Genomic DNA, 13,810 nt, shown 5'->3' with positions numbered 1-13,810 from the left:
TATGTTCAGCCTGAAGTATTATAAATATACCAAATAAATACAAAAGGATTTTTAAAAATATCTGAATAGGGTGACTATAATACACACACACACACACGCGCGCACGCACACACACACACACACACACATCTATATAATTTTTTTTTTTTTTTTAGGTGAGGCAAACCTTGGCTGATCTCACAGATTATAAGGACCTTGTCAGCTTACAATCCCTTATTTTTTATTTTTTATGCCTACAGCACGTAGTCTTCTTAGGTGGTCTCCCATCCAAGTACTAACCAGGCCCGACCCTGCTTAGCTTCCGAGATCAGATGGGATTGGACTTGTTCAGGGTGGCATGGCCGTAGACTGGGTGATTATATTTTTTAGAAATACTTTTCAGTTTCAGTACTTCTCAAATGTTCTATTATGACCATATTATTTTTATAATCTGAACAATGTTATTTAAACAAATTAGCCTGGAAAATACTAGTGGAAAGTAGCAGCATCTCTTTCTCAACCTATGCAGAACTAGGAATACAAGTGAAAACTTCCAACCCTAAGTTCAGGAAATGCTTGGTTTTTAGCAGTTCCTATTTTTAGAAATAATTCAAGATTTAGTAGTAGTAGAACAGTCAAATTTGGCTCACATTAAAAATGAACTCTATCCTATTACACAAGAGATTTCATTGTAACTTTACACAATTTATTCAGTAAAGGGTGGCAGAATTGTATCATTAAAAAAAGTTTATTCAGGAGTCTCCCACTAAGTAACTCAATGTGCTCTTAACTTTAATAATTCCCATGAGATAGAGACTAATCAAATGCTTTTATGTGCACTTACCGTGGAGAATCTATTCCACTATCTCCTGCCATACTATGATTTTCTGTTCCTTCCAAGTGACTGTGTTCATGTTGGATATCCTGAGCCACCACTGGCATATGTGAAGAGTTGAAAAGTTCTAACTTTTGTGTAAATTGTTTTCTCATTTCCTGATTCTGAGCACTCTGACTCCAGCTGGCTGGTTTCTTTCCTGCGTCACCAAAAGAGCCTTGTGGGGTTTCAGCCTCAGAATTGGCTTTGCTTGTGCTATAGTAATCAAATATACTTCCATCTACAGATGCCGAGGACTGCACACATTCAGCGACACAGGGTTCCTCTTCACAGTTCAAACCAGACCGGATTCCTGAATTGGGGCCACAGCTTTCAGCAGAGAGATTAGGTTTCTGGCTTTCGCCTAAGTTAGTGAGGAACCCAGAGGGTTTGTAACCTTCATTTCCTTTAAGCACCTGAGGCTCAAATCTATGTACTTTGCTGTTGTACTCAGTCAGAGATCTTTCAGTCACCTTTTGTTTTCCTAAATGATTCCACTCGCTTCTCCCTATAAAGGAACACTGAATGTGGCTAGGCAGCATCTGACATAAATCATCATTCTCAGAAAAGTCATCCTCATCTAGATATAATGAACTGCAGGCACCATCATCATTTTCCACTTTATTCTGATACAAAGTTTGGCCATCATCAGAAAGCACTTCATTTTCTAGACTCAAAGTCTCTGCTTCCTGGACAAAAGCCTTTCTCATGGGTGTTTCCTCTGAGTCTCTGTCTTGTCTCAAAAGGTTTGCACCAACTGGATAATTCAAAAGACTAAGATTTTGAAACTGGTGTATTGTTTTGTCAACTAATCTATAAGCAGAGGATGCTTGGTCTACAGAAGAGGAACCCAGTGATGGCAGGACATGCTGTGTTTCTTTTGCCTCTCCTAATGTGTCAAAGTGAGAATAACTTTTCCTCAAGACTTCAGGGATTACCTCGTTTTCTCCACCATACACATCATATGTCAACATGCTTTCCCTAAAGGAACAGCATTTACTATCATTTTGCGAAACACTATATTGAGAGCAATTTAAGAGGTGATCTCTAAAGTCACTGATAGGCTTGACAGTAGAGTTAGCCATATAAATGGATTCTGCCCTCGGTTTATCCTTACATTGTCCAGCAAATGGCTGTTCATCTTCCCTCTCAAAGATTCGTGAGGAATCCAAAGACCTTGACCTTTGGAAAGGCTTTCCCTTTGGTCCAATCTGACTAGGTTTCAGATCAATGGTCTTCTGGGTATTGTGCTCTCTGGTAATTGGGTTCCCACGGTGAGATAAACCCTGGAAAGGATTACTGATTCGCTTTTTGTAAATCAAACCTAGCTCTAATGGGTTCTCATAGTGTGGTTTCTGAACTACTGCTTTATTTGGATTTTTAATTCTGGGGATGGGCTGTGTAGCAGGGAGCTTGGGGTGTTTCTCCAGTGTAATGCTTCCTGCCTGAGGCTCACTTCCCTGACTCCTGGCTTTGTGTCTATCCCTATGAGAATGTCCCCGCCTTCGAGGCTTTGCACAACGACCATGCCTTTTCTTAACTCCCTTTTTTAAAGGATATTTATGCCTGACTGTCAGCATATCAGTGGAAGTGCCCTGGCTATTATAATTTTTCTTTTCTTCATATTTTTGCATTAAGACGGTATGTTTGATTAAGTTGTCAACAGTCAGAATGGGATTAATTCGTTTGATTATCTCATGTTCAACGTCTCGAGGGATATTGTCCAAGTTATCTTCATCTCGGACAGGCCACTCTTCTGGTGGGAACTGGGCAGAGAAACTGCTGTGCTCTGTTCTGGTCTTCTCCTTTCTGGATATACTGCGCCAGAACAGGCTAAAGCCAAACTTCTTGCCTTTATCTCTGTTTTTTGTGCATGGCGAAGGTTTGGTGCTCTCCAAGATGTGATTCTCCTCAGACACTGAAACTGCTCGATTCTGTATCAAAAATTTGGATTCCCCAAGGCCTTTCTGGCCTTTTCTAGTCAATTCTGCAGCAGCTGGTGGCTCCTGTGGATCCTGAGTGCACACATCAGGGAAACACTGGCAAGACTGACAATGGGAAACAGGGGCAGCATTTTCTTTGGCTAACTCTGCACAGCTCTCCATGCTCACCAGATACGTGATGCAAGTTGGCGCTGCACGACTTTCATCTGCTCGGACTCTCTTACTGCCTTTGGGGGTTGTATTTGTGATGAAGTAAGTCTGAGGAGTAACTATGAAATATCCTTCTTCAGTGTGATAAATCTTTCTTTCTTTAATCAGAGTTCCCAAAGTGGTATAGAGAATATCTTGAGGTGGAATTGCAATGCCTAAAACGAACAAGCATATTACAGTGGTATTTTGAATGAGAAACATTTTAATGAGTGAAATCAGTAATTCAGAAATGACCACACATTTGCTTGATCAACCCAGAGTTAATTATAATATATGTAATTAAAATGCCAGAGCATTAATGATGATCATAATTTAACTGAATAACAGGAATATAATTTGGTCCACACAAAGACATATGGCTAGGCTAATAGTTCAGTAGAAAGAAATAATCTGAGTTCATTCAAATACAAACATTAGTTACGCAACTCCATTATAAATTTAAATTTTGCCTAAGGAAAGTATTTTTGAGAGCAAACATGGGAGAATTTGAAAACCAATCTCATAGCTTAAATCTCAATAAGAATCTAAAGAGAAAATGAAAACCAGTGTGTGCTTGGGTGAGGGCAAACTACCTAAAATCTGGATTACGGTGGTTTTCCAAACTGGGAAAGTAAGAATTTTAAAAGAAATTCCCTTTCCCAAATAGCAGGGTTCAAAATTATATCATAAAAACAATGTTCAAAATGTTTGTATAGCATTGGAAGAAAATACATCAATATGTTGCCATCTGATTTCCCTTGAGTGGCAATACTGTAAGTGGTTACTTTTCTAAATTTTCTGGATTTTTCTATAATAAGCATATTCATTTTATAATGAGAAAAATTAAAAAAATATTCTCCTACATTCACACATTGTAATATCATGCAGCTATGCAAATAATGAGATAGATCAATATATGCTGATACGTAAATATCTATGAAATGTTTTTAAGTTAAAAAAAAAGCACAAAGGGAATTATAGAATGATCCAATTTGTTATATTAAAAAGGATACATATCCTCAAGCACAATTTATGAATGTATACATAAGAAACTATTATAAACAATACAAAGAGGTGAGGGGAGAAGATAAACTTTTCCTTTTTTGCTTTGTACTCCTTTCTACAGAGTCTCATTTATTTATTGCCATGAGTGTTATTTTTGAAAAAGTTAATTGGAAAGTAAAAAAAAAATACCCTTATCAAATTTGCTGATGTAGGCCTTTTCTTGGCAGGGCTCTAATATAAGGTTCTATAATAGAAAAAAATTGGATATCGCCCAGTTTATCTGTGTTTAAGATGATTTATAAATAGAAAACAAACACATGCAATGAACTAACAGAGAAAAACTTGTTACTCTACCTGGGTAATGTTTCATCAAATGCTCCAATAGTGATTCCTGTGTTACTACAATCTGAGCAGCATTCATATCGGATATAGCACAGCAAAGAACTTCGGCCAAAGGTATAAACTGAGCTTGGGCTATTGGATTCATTTGCACTGGAAAGACATCACCTAAATTGGAAATTAAAAAAAAAAAAAAAAGGAAAGGTGATAAATTTGATATAGTGTAAAATACTTGGAATTAGAGAATCAAGAATAGTTATAAAGACTGAATAGCAGGTGAAACTGCTATTTTTTCATCAGTCTTTACTCAGACTCTTTTAACATGACAAACACAATAATAGAGACTGTAGAAGAAAAGGATTTACATTATAGTCCCTACTTCTAAGAAGCTTGTAGTATTTGTCACAAGAAAAAGTTTCCATATGAAAGGCACAAACTGCTATCAGAGTTCAATAATAATTCACATATTTCAAAGCATTTTTTTTCATATCAGCTATCTGAGACAGGCACGAATGAGATTATTATTTCTTTATTTAAATATAGCCATAGAAAGCTCAAGTAATTGTCCCAAGGTCTAAAAGCAAGTAAAGTAACAGAAATAGGCCTTCTGACACCTATTACAATATTTTCATCATTCCACACTATCCTGATTGGAATTAGGAAGATTTGAAAAAGAAAAGGGCAGAAGTGTTTTCCAATTAGCAAGAAGACATGAGCAAAACGATGGAAAGAGGAAAACACAAGGTATGTAAAAGAATGGATAGAGTTATCCCGGTTAGAGAGAGTTTAAGGAGTATTTCAGAACAAAGTGGAAGATAGGGCTGGAAATATAAGTTAAACCATATGGTCTTTCCTCTTTGCCAACTTATGAATGTTCTTCTTAACCTGCCTTTACTCAGGTTAAGTTTCAGATCTGCTGGACATCCAAGGGAACCTCTCAATTAATTGGAAATAAAAGACTGGGACTCAGGAAAGAGGTTTAGGAATCAACTAATAGATATAAGATTTGAAGCCAAAGACTGTAATCAATTATTTAACATGAGAGTAAAGAAGAGAGCCAAAGAACACTTAACTAAGGGACTACCTACATTTAAGAGAGTAGAAATAGGACACCATGAAAGAGATAAAGCATAGTAATGAGGGTAGGAGGGAGAGAATCAAGAATATAAGAAGAAAAAACACTTCAAAGTGAATAGCAAATCAACAGCATCAAATGCTTGAAAGAGATCAAAATGGTTGAAGAGGAAGAGAAAGGACCATTGGATTTCTTGATTGAAAGATGACCAATGGGGACTTTCAAGAGAACTGTTTCCATAGAAAAGAACACAAATTCAGGATCAAGGGAAGGAAGCTGGTGAGTAAAAAAGTTAATGGATCTTCCTTCTGGGGCAGGGTTTCTCAGCTTCAGCACTTTTAACATTTTGGGCCAGATATAGGGTGACCAAGCATTATAGTACACCCAGAACTGAGGGGTTTCCTGGGATACAGGATTTTCAGTGCTATACCTGAGGAAGTCAAAGGCAAACAGGGATGGCTGGTCACCCTAGCCAGATAATTATTTGTTGTGCAGGTCTGTCTTCTGTATTGTAGGAAGTTTATAGTAGTGTCCTTGGTCTCTACCCACTAATGCCAGCAGCATCCCCCACAGGTGCAGCAACCAAAAATGTCTCTATTGTCAAATGCTCGGGATGAAGGGAGGAAAACAATGCCAACTGTAAACCACAATGAAAGAAGAGAAATAGAACACAAATCAGAAAGGAACAGGATCAAGTGAATGTGAATATATGGTGATTTTCTTAAAAGATCTCTGTACATTTGGATGTCAAAATGAAAGGCTTAGTGGCAATGATAGAAACGATCATTGGGAGAGAGAAGACCAGTAAGACAGCAAGATCCCAAAGGGGAAAGGTAAAATGTATAAAAGGTACAGGTAGAAGAACTACTCTAGAAATGAGGAAGATAATACCTCATTTAAGACTTGAGAAAAAAACGGAAGGTGGCAGAAGACAGAAAATATACTGAGGCATAGAAGGAAAAAAAATAGCACAGGAAGATCATCTGATCTCTGGAAAGTTAGAGAGAGAGTAAATAGGAATGGGAGGAGTAAAAAAATGAGAATAAAGAGATGACGTGTGCAAGGGGGTCTGAGGAGCTATTCTTGGAGTATATTAGGAAATTTTAAAAACCTATATGAAGATTATAAAGGAAACTGAGTCTCAAGGAGATTTAAGTGTGGTTTCTGGCAGGTGAAGTGGCAAAAAAAAGGATGAGAGCCAGAGAGGCCAACAGTGCTTCTAAAACGTTAATGTACATATGAGAATCATCAGGGGACTGTGCTAATGTGCAGATTCTGATTCAGAAGGTCTCAGACCAAGCCTGTGATTCTGCATTTCTAACAACCTCTCAGGTGATGTCCATGCTGCAGATCTGAGTTCGTACTCAGATCTTTGCAGTGGTAGGGTGAGGATGTTAATGATAGCAATGTTCAAGTAGCTAACCATACGACAAACAGGCTTGGGGGCTGCAGGGAGAGTCAAGTGTAGCCAGAAGGAAGACAAAGAACTGAGAAAACTTGGCTGTACAAATCCTGCAGTTAACTCTTCCAGTGACAGTGAAGAAGCCTGCACATTGCACAGGCTGCTGAAGTAGAAGGCAGGCGGTGAAGACTGGCAATGAAGGAAGGGTTGTAGCCAAAGCTGGTAAACGGCCCATAGTACTTATTGTATCTGCCTGAAGATAAAGGACTTCCATAAGGAAACTGATAAGCAGTTTGCTGTTATACCTCACGCTGGTCTGTTTCCTTGTTTACTTAAGTTTCTTTGTCAGGCTGAGGCACTTTTGACTTGGGAGGTCACAATACAGAGCTGAATTTCTGCTTTAGCAGCCTAGGAAAGGATCTCTTCTTGGTGTGCTTGTGGCTATCTCATTGGGTGACACTAGGATACCTACTGCATTCTGAGAAACTAGGATGAATGGCTAATCAATTATCATTTCAAAAAACAGTGATGAGAGATGGTGCTGAAACTGTCCAAATGGGACAAAAATTCATCTAAAACTCAAAATCCTCCTAGAAATTCTACCTCTGAGCTAAGGGCAATAAGCTCTCTCCTTCATTCCTCTTTGTCTTTTTTTTTCCTTCGGCATCTGAGATTTACTTCTCTTTTATCTCCCTCCTCAACCAGACAAAACATAGAATTAAAGTACAATTTGAATATCTGTAAGCTTCTTTAACATAACTCCGTGTGCTTACTTAAAACATACGAAAAATAAACTTTCATATATCTTCATCTCATAAAACACTGACTTTTTTCTTATATGTGATTTTAAATTGACTACCTGCCTCTACTTCATGTGGACTAGAAGTCCTTAATTCAAATAAGATGTGGGGAAAAGTCACCTGTTCTAAAAAGGGCTGGAGTACTGGAGTAGAGAGCAAAACCTAAGGCCTTCTTGCTCAATCACACAATACACATTCGAGACTCACTTCACCCCTACCCTAAGCCTAGTCACTCTGAACATGAGATGGAGAGTGAGGGAATATACTAAGAGCAGAGCTGAGTGGATAGAAATACAGTGCATCATCCATTTCTGTGCAAATGAAACAAGGAAGCATTACTGGGGTCCAGGATTGGGGTCTCCACTATACCTTTGGGCTAGATCTGAAGCAGCCCATTTTCCAGTTCAATCCTGAAGCTCATTTCTTCTTTTCATAGGGAAACTAATAGTCAAAATAGATTTTTCATGAGTTAGGGAGAGGAGTGCAGGAGATGTTCCTGTACATTTCTTGGCAACCTCTTGTATACTTATAATTATTTCAAGTTAAAAGTTAAAAAGTAGATTTTTCAGAAAGCACTACTTTTATTGACAAGCAGAAATGTATAAGAAACAGAGAACATTTTTCTTACCTTTTTAAAATCCCAAACAACTTTTAAAGAATCCTAACACTGCTTGCCAAATCCAGACACTCTTAGAAACTGTATTTATTATCCTTACCATGGATTATAAATACATGGGGAATGTGTTGTTCATTTTTTAAAGTTTAAATTTATTTTTAATTATAGCTGACATACAATATTATACTAGTTTCAGGTGTACAACATAGGGACTCAACATTTATGTATCTTATAAAATGATCACAAGGAGATGTGTATTTTAAAAGAGTAAACAAATCTACTACAACAATTAGAAAGACAAATTATTTTTTTCTCCTTAACATTAGTACAACTATATATCAGCTGCATTTTAGAGAACTTGCTATGTCACATTTAACCTCTACTTTGAATCTCCTTTCTAGACAAAGCCTAGAAGTTTCTAAGTACATTTCCTTCACAACCGTTGCTAAGATACGCCTTTAGGTGCATAAATCATCCAGAGTTTTTTGTACAGAAAAGCAGAGTAAACTCTGACATGGGATCATCTGTGACAGATGCAGAAATCATTTTCAGGCTATCACTACAGTTTGTTTCCATTAATTCTGAATTTCTTATGTTCTTGGAATGACTAAAATACAAAAATTAACTTTCAGTGTAGAAGATCCCACTTACAGCTTTCTTAGTAAGAGAAGTCCAGCCCTTTGGCTTTATCCTCAACTACTATGGATAATTGAAGAGCATCCTTAGGTCCAGGCCTGCTATAGACCTCTGACCCTTTAGAAGGAGCAAGGATCAGAAGGCTAGGGCAGACTGTGAGTCAGAGTAAACAGTAACAACAATGCTCTCTCTGTTTACAGTCTTGTACTCTTGGGTGTTGCAGAAATGGGAGAAGTGTTTAGGCTGAAAGACTGGTTTCACAAAAATACCAACAAAGCAGAATCACATATATTTGTGCCTACTACATTTGATACCATCTTTTCTGTAAAGGGCATTTTTGTTAATTTATCCATACCTTGCTGTACTTTCAAAGGATTTAGTTGGTATAAAAAAATTTTTAAATTTCCAAGTTATAATAAAAGTCTACTCTCTGGGGGGAAAATAGTGCAAGGCAAATTAAATGAATGCAGCACAAAGATACCCAATTAGAAAATGAAAATATGGACCTCTTAACTATTAAAACTGATGACATCCAATAAAGTCCAGGGCAGGCTCCTTATAGCTTGGGATCTCAATCTGTGACTAGAATCAGCCTCCTGTGTGACAGAAACAAATTCATGTAACCCTAGGCAATCAATCCCTGCCCCCTGGTGCCTAATGACAGTAGCCTAAAAGCCCTTGGCCAATAGAAGCAGAACCCTGGAAAACTACAACTTGCTTGCTCCTGAAGTTGGTGACAATAGCTCAACAATGATCCAGTGTAATCAAAGACCTCACCAAAATTCTGAGGAAAGGGGAGTGGTTTCTCTATGTCGGGACACAAAGGCCTCCATATGCCTCACGTGGAAGGCAGAATACCCTATCCTAGCTGTTTCCTAACAGCAAAAAAAAAGTCTGAAAGAGTCGTTTCCTAGCCAGTTCACACGGTTTCAACACTCGTGCCCCAGTGTAAAACAGCAGGAGGTACATTCATAACAAATATGGACACAGCAAGACTGTCTTTCACCAGACCCAGAGAAGGCTAGAGTAGATCAGACAGACCCTCCTCAAACTGTGATACTGGAGAAATCTTCAGCCAGGAACGCTGGACTCCTATCTGCCAGTTATAGAGCATCAGTTGGAAGCTTTAGTAACAGTAAAGCAAGCCTAAACTATTCATTCTCATAATTGGGAGCACTGGTGTCAATATAGTGGCTTGTCCACCAAGATTATTTTCCCCAGGGTTGGTGGGTATGGAGAGCAAAGCCAATAGAAGTGACAGTAATCAGTCCTAGTACCTAGAGTAAAGGTCAGATGCAGGGGCAACAATATTGGGGTTAGACATCTTCACTCCACATCTTGAATGTCATTATCAATTAGTTTAAGGTGAGATTTGGTATCATGACCATTTTAGAGGAAACAGCCAGATGCAAAGGAGACATGGGACCTCAGGTCTCCAAGTGAGAAAGGCAGAACCGAAATCATGTTACAGTCTGCCTTGCCCCAATCCTGTTTGCTTTGTCCACTGTGAAAACCCCTGAAGTAAGGGCATCTTTATCAAAATTGAATGTGTTTATTTTGATATTTGAATCCTCCAGTTAAATTTCAGGGTAAAAATTAAAGTTTGATATAAAAACTTTCTCTTTAGGGGAAAAAGTAAACTGCAGTGCGATATTTACATTTAACATATTTTAAGGCATCTAAACAAATCCCGAGAGGGTCTCCTCGTGGAATCTAAATTCTGACATTTTAATCCAGAATACTTGCATTTTATTTTAAGGTCCATAAGAGACTGGCTACCAAATATACAAAACAAAGGGAAGAGTCCTTGGAAATTTGTAAAGCATTCACACCAGAACTTTTTTGTATGCTACTAAGACATGAATTTGCCATAAAACTAAATTCTAGGCAAAACTAATCTTAAACATTGTTTCATATTCAAAACACAAAACTTTCTTTAGTATAAAAATGTTTAGTCCCTATACAAGTGTGTTTATGAACTCTGTGCTAGGCAGTCTGCCAGAAATTCATGCATTATTGACCTTCAAACGGTTAAACTGAGCCGCTCAAACTCCACTAATTACCGGGATACATGAAATCTGAGACCATCCTTTTGGGTGCCTGTATTGAATCACACTGTGGGAAAGATATCTTCTAGTGCATTAGAGATGACAATAGAGCATGAATAAAACAGTCTGCAGATACACTCAAGTTTAATAAAAAAAAAAAAAGATGTTTTGTTCTAAGTAATCTAAGCAGCTTTCATGATTTTAAACTGTACTTTAATCCCAATACAGAATTTCCAAATTTCTTTAAAATTAATCCTGACCTTTTAAAAATGAAAGTATTTTGTAACAGTGCATCTCATCAGAGATAAGATGCTGTGCAAAAATTTCCATGGCTTTAAATAATTAGATCTATTGTGTTACAACTTTAAATAGGTTCAGAAAATCAAACAAAATGGGAACAAAAAGAAGAAAGGTTTCAGGCCAGCAAAACCAAGCCCCTCTCCATGTCTCCCTTTTATTTTAGTAAAATAAAAGAGTACAAACACTTTACTCTACATTTAGAAACAAAAGTATACCAAGACTCAGAAAAAGGGTAGTCAGTTTATCTACTATGGAAGCTGAAATTCTTTCTCAAGTACAATGGTGTTGATTTTGGACTCCTAGACAAATGGCTTCCTTTCTGGAAATGCCCTCTGCTGAAAAGCTAAAGGCTTCCCTTGGAAAGCTGGGCTGTTCAACAGCAGGAGTCCTTAGTGCTATTTTCTTTAATAATCACACTTCGACCTGTCAGGATTAGTAAATTAGCAGCCACTTTCTTTTCAAGTGATACATCCACTAATATCTATTATCAGTTGAGTTGCAGAGGCCTTTGGGCCATTTATGATAGGGACCCTATGATTTGGTTGTCAGGACAGTACATAAATGTAGTAAAAACAGAGAGGTGGCCCTACTTCCAGGAGTCCTTTGAGTCTCTAGCAGCCTTCACCCATGACCACCATCCTCAATTTGGGTAAAGATACAGGACCTCCTGACTGGGACAGAGAGATGTGAATGACCCAAACCAGCTGTTTTTTAAAAAACACTAAAACTCATTCACACTCAGCCCCCAAGCCCTTTAGGCTTCTACTTTGAATATGTTAACGATTTTACCCAACTGTGCTGGTTTTCTAAGGCTGTAAAAATAAATTTAGTAGCTTCAGAACAACACAAATTTATTATCTCATAGTCTATAGGCCAGAAGTCCAGTGGGCTGCACTGGTTCCTTGGCTCTGGGTCTCATGGCCTAGGCTCTAATTGGAGACTCTGGAGAAGACTCTGCTTCCATGTTCACTTGGATTTGGGACAGAAATCAATTCTCTGTGGTCACAGGACTGAGGACTGAGGTCCCTGTTCCCTTGATGACTGTCAAACGGGAGTCTCTTCTGAGCAACTTAAAGCCACCTGCATTTCGTCTTCAAAGACAGCATCGTATCATCTTTACAGTCGATTAGCTCTTCCATTGCTTAGCCCTGCTTTCAGCCAGAGAAAGTTCTCTGCTTTTAAGGGCTCATGTGATTAGATTGGGCCTACCCAGATAATATATTATAATCTCTAGAGTCTATAATTTGATTACATCTGCAAAGGTTTTTTTGCCATGTAAGGTAACATGTTCACAGGTTCCAGGGATTCAGATGTGGACATATTTTGGCAGGCCATTCTGCCTAACACACCAAGTATAAGGGATGGGGACGAGGAATAGCTGAGGAGAGAAGCACAAATTGTAAACTGCTATAGTCCTTGTATCTGCCTAAAAAGGTCTGTGCAGGAGAACATCCTTTCTTTGCCCTCCAGACAACCTGGGACTGATTTAAGATGAACCTTCCTCCCAAGATTCTGGAGGCCGCACAGACCATGACAGTGACCGGCAGCACTCATCTCTGCTCAGAGTCATAGTGATGAAAATACCAATATACAACACTAGAGGAAAATTTTAGCATCAAGGTTGTTTGAATAATATATAAATAAAAGTTCCCTGGGATGAATAAGCTGTCCTTTATATACACATAGTCTTCGCATTACAAATGAGCATTATACTGGAGGTCAAGAGACCTGAAAGAGATTCTAATCCAGGATCTGCTATGTGGCTCTGAGTACGCCACTTCTCTGGGCCTCGGTTTCCTTGTCTATAAATATGGGGCTGAGCTAGGTCAGCATTTCTCAAAATGTGTTCTGTGGAAAACTGATTCCCATGAAATGTTCTGCAAGAAAAGGGACCCAAGGCCGAATGTTTGAGAAATGCTGATTGGAGTCACAGGGGCACTATTAAAGGCTCTGAGAACGATAATGGACAAATGGACAACCTAGTTTATTTAACTCAATGTTTCCCAATCATATTTGGCAACAATCCCTTTTCTCTAATACCTATTATTACCTTTCAGTTGTGATTCTTCTCTATTCAAAACTGGCTTCTCCCTGAATGGTGTGTACTTTCTCAACTCAGCAATCTGGTCCCTATTTCCTCTACCAAAAGCACTCTTCCCCACACCTCAGTGTTTCAAAATCCTCTCATGAAGACTGGCTCAAATGCTGACTGGCTCCCCCGTGAATTGTTCTCTGATTCCATCAGATGGAGATACATTCTCCTTCCTACACGGACCAATTAAGAAACATGCGAGTGGCTATTACGGTGCAGCACTGGCATTCATAAAATCTTGGTAGTATAATAGTACAATCCTTCAATTGTTCCTTAGCCAGCAAATATTTACTGAGTACCTACTATATGCCAGTTACTGGGGATACAACAGTGAACAGGACACGGTCCTTGTCCTCAAGGGGCTCTGATTCTGGTGGAAGAGCAGTGCTTGGAGGTAATCATAACCCCACATGAGTGTTATAACTGGTAGGACTGGGACTCAGCATGCTTGGGTACCCCTCCTAAATGCCATTCTCAGAAGTCTATGGATGTTTGGGCAAGACCATAAGGAA

The 13,810-nt window shown here is 38.5% G+C and overlaps 1 protein-coding gene and 1 pseudogene across 2 annotated transcripts in view; both read right to left on the bottom strand.

The window, feature by feature from the left end:
- The window catches only part of STOX1 (storkhead box 1), a 38,929-nt gene that overhangs the window by 4,016 nt on the left and 21,103 nt on the right, over positions 1 to 13,810 (bottom strand). The window contains exons 2-3 of one of the 2 annotated variants that reach the window (XM_039871973.1): positions 4,345 to 4,497; positions 2,965 to 3,161 (exon numbers count right to left, since the gene is read on the bottom strand). In XM_039871973.1, coding sequence (XP_039727907.1) covers positions 2,965 to 3,161; positions 4,345 to 4,497 — 350 coding nt within the window. Of the gene's footprint in view, positions 1 to 823; positions 3,162 to 4,344; positions 4,498 to 13,810 lie in introns of both variants that reach the window. The other variant, XM_039871972.1, reaches the window with a different exon arrangement.
- On the bottom strand, positions 231 to 349 carry LOC120609873 (uncharacterized; annotated as a pseudogene).

The sequence above is a fragment of the Pteropus medius genome, unplaced genomic scaffold (genome assembly GCF_902729225.1).
Source record: "Pteropus medius unplaced genomic scaffold, Ma_sr-lr_union100, whole genome shotgun sequence".
NCBI classification, from domain to species: Eukaryota; Metazoa; Chordata; class Mammalia; order Chiroptera; family Pteropodidae; genus Pteropus; species Pteropus medius.
The sequence above is the reverse complement of the archived record's forward strand: the minus strand, read 5'-3'. Positions and strand labels throughout refer to the sequence as shown.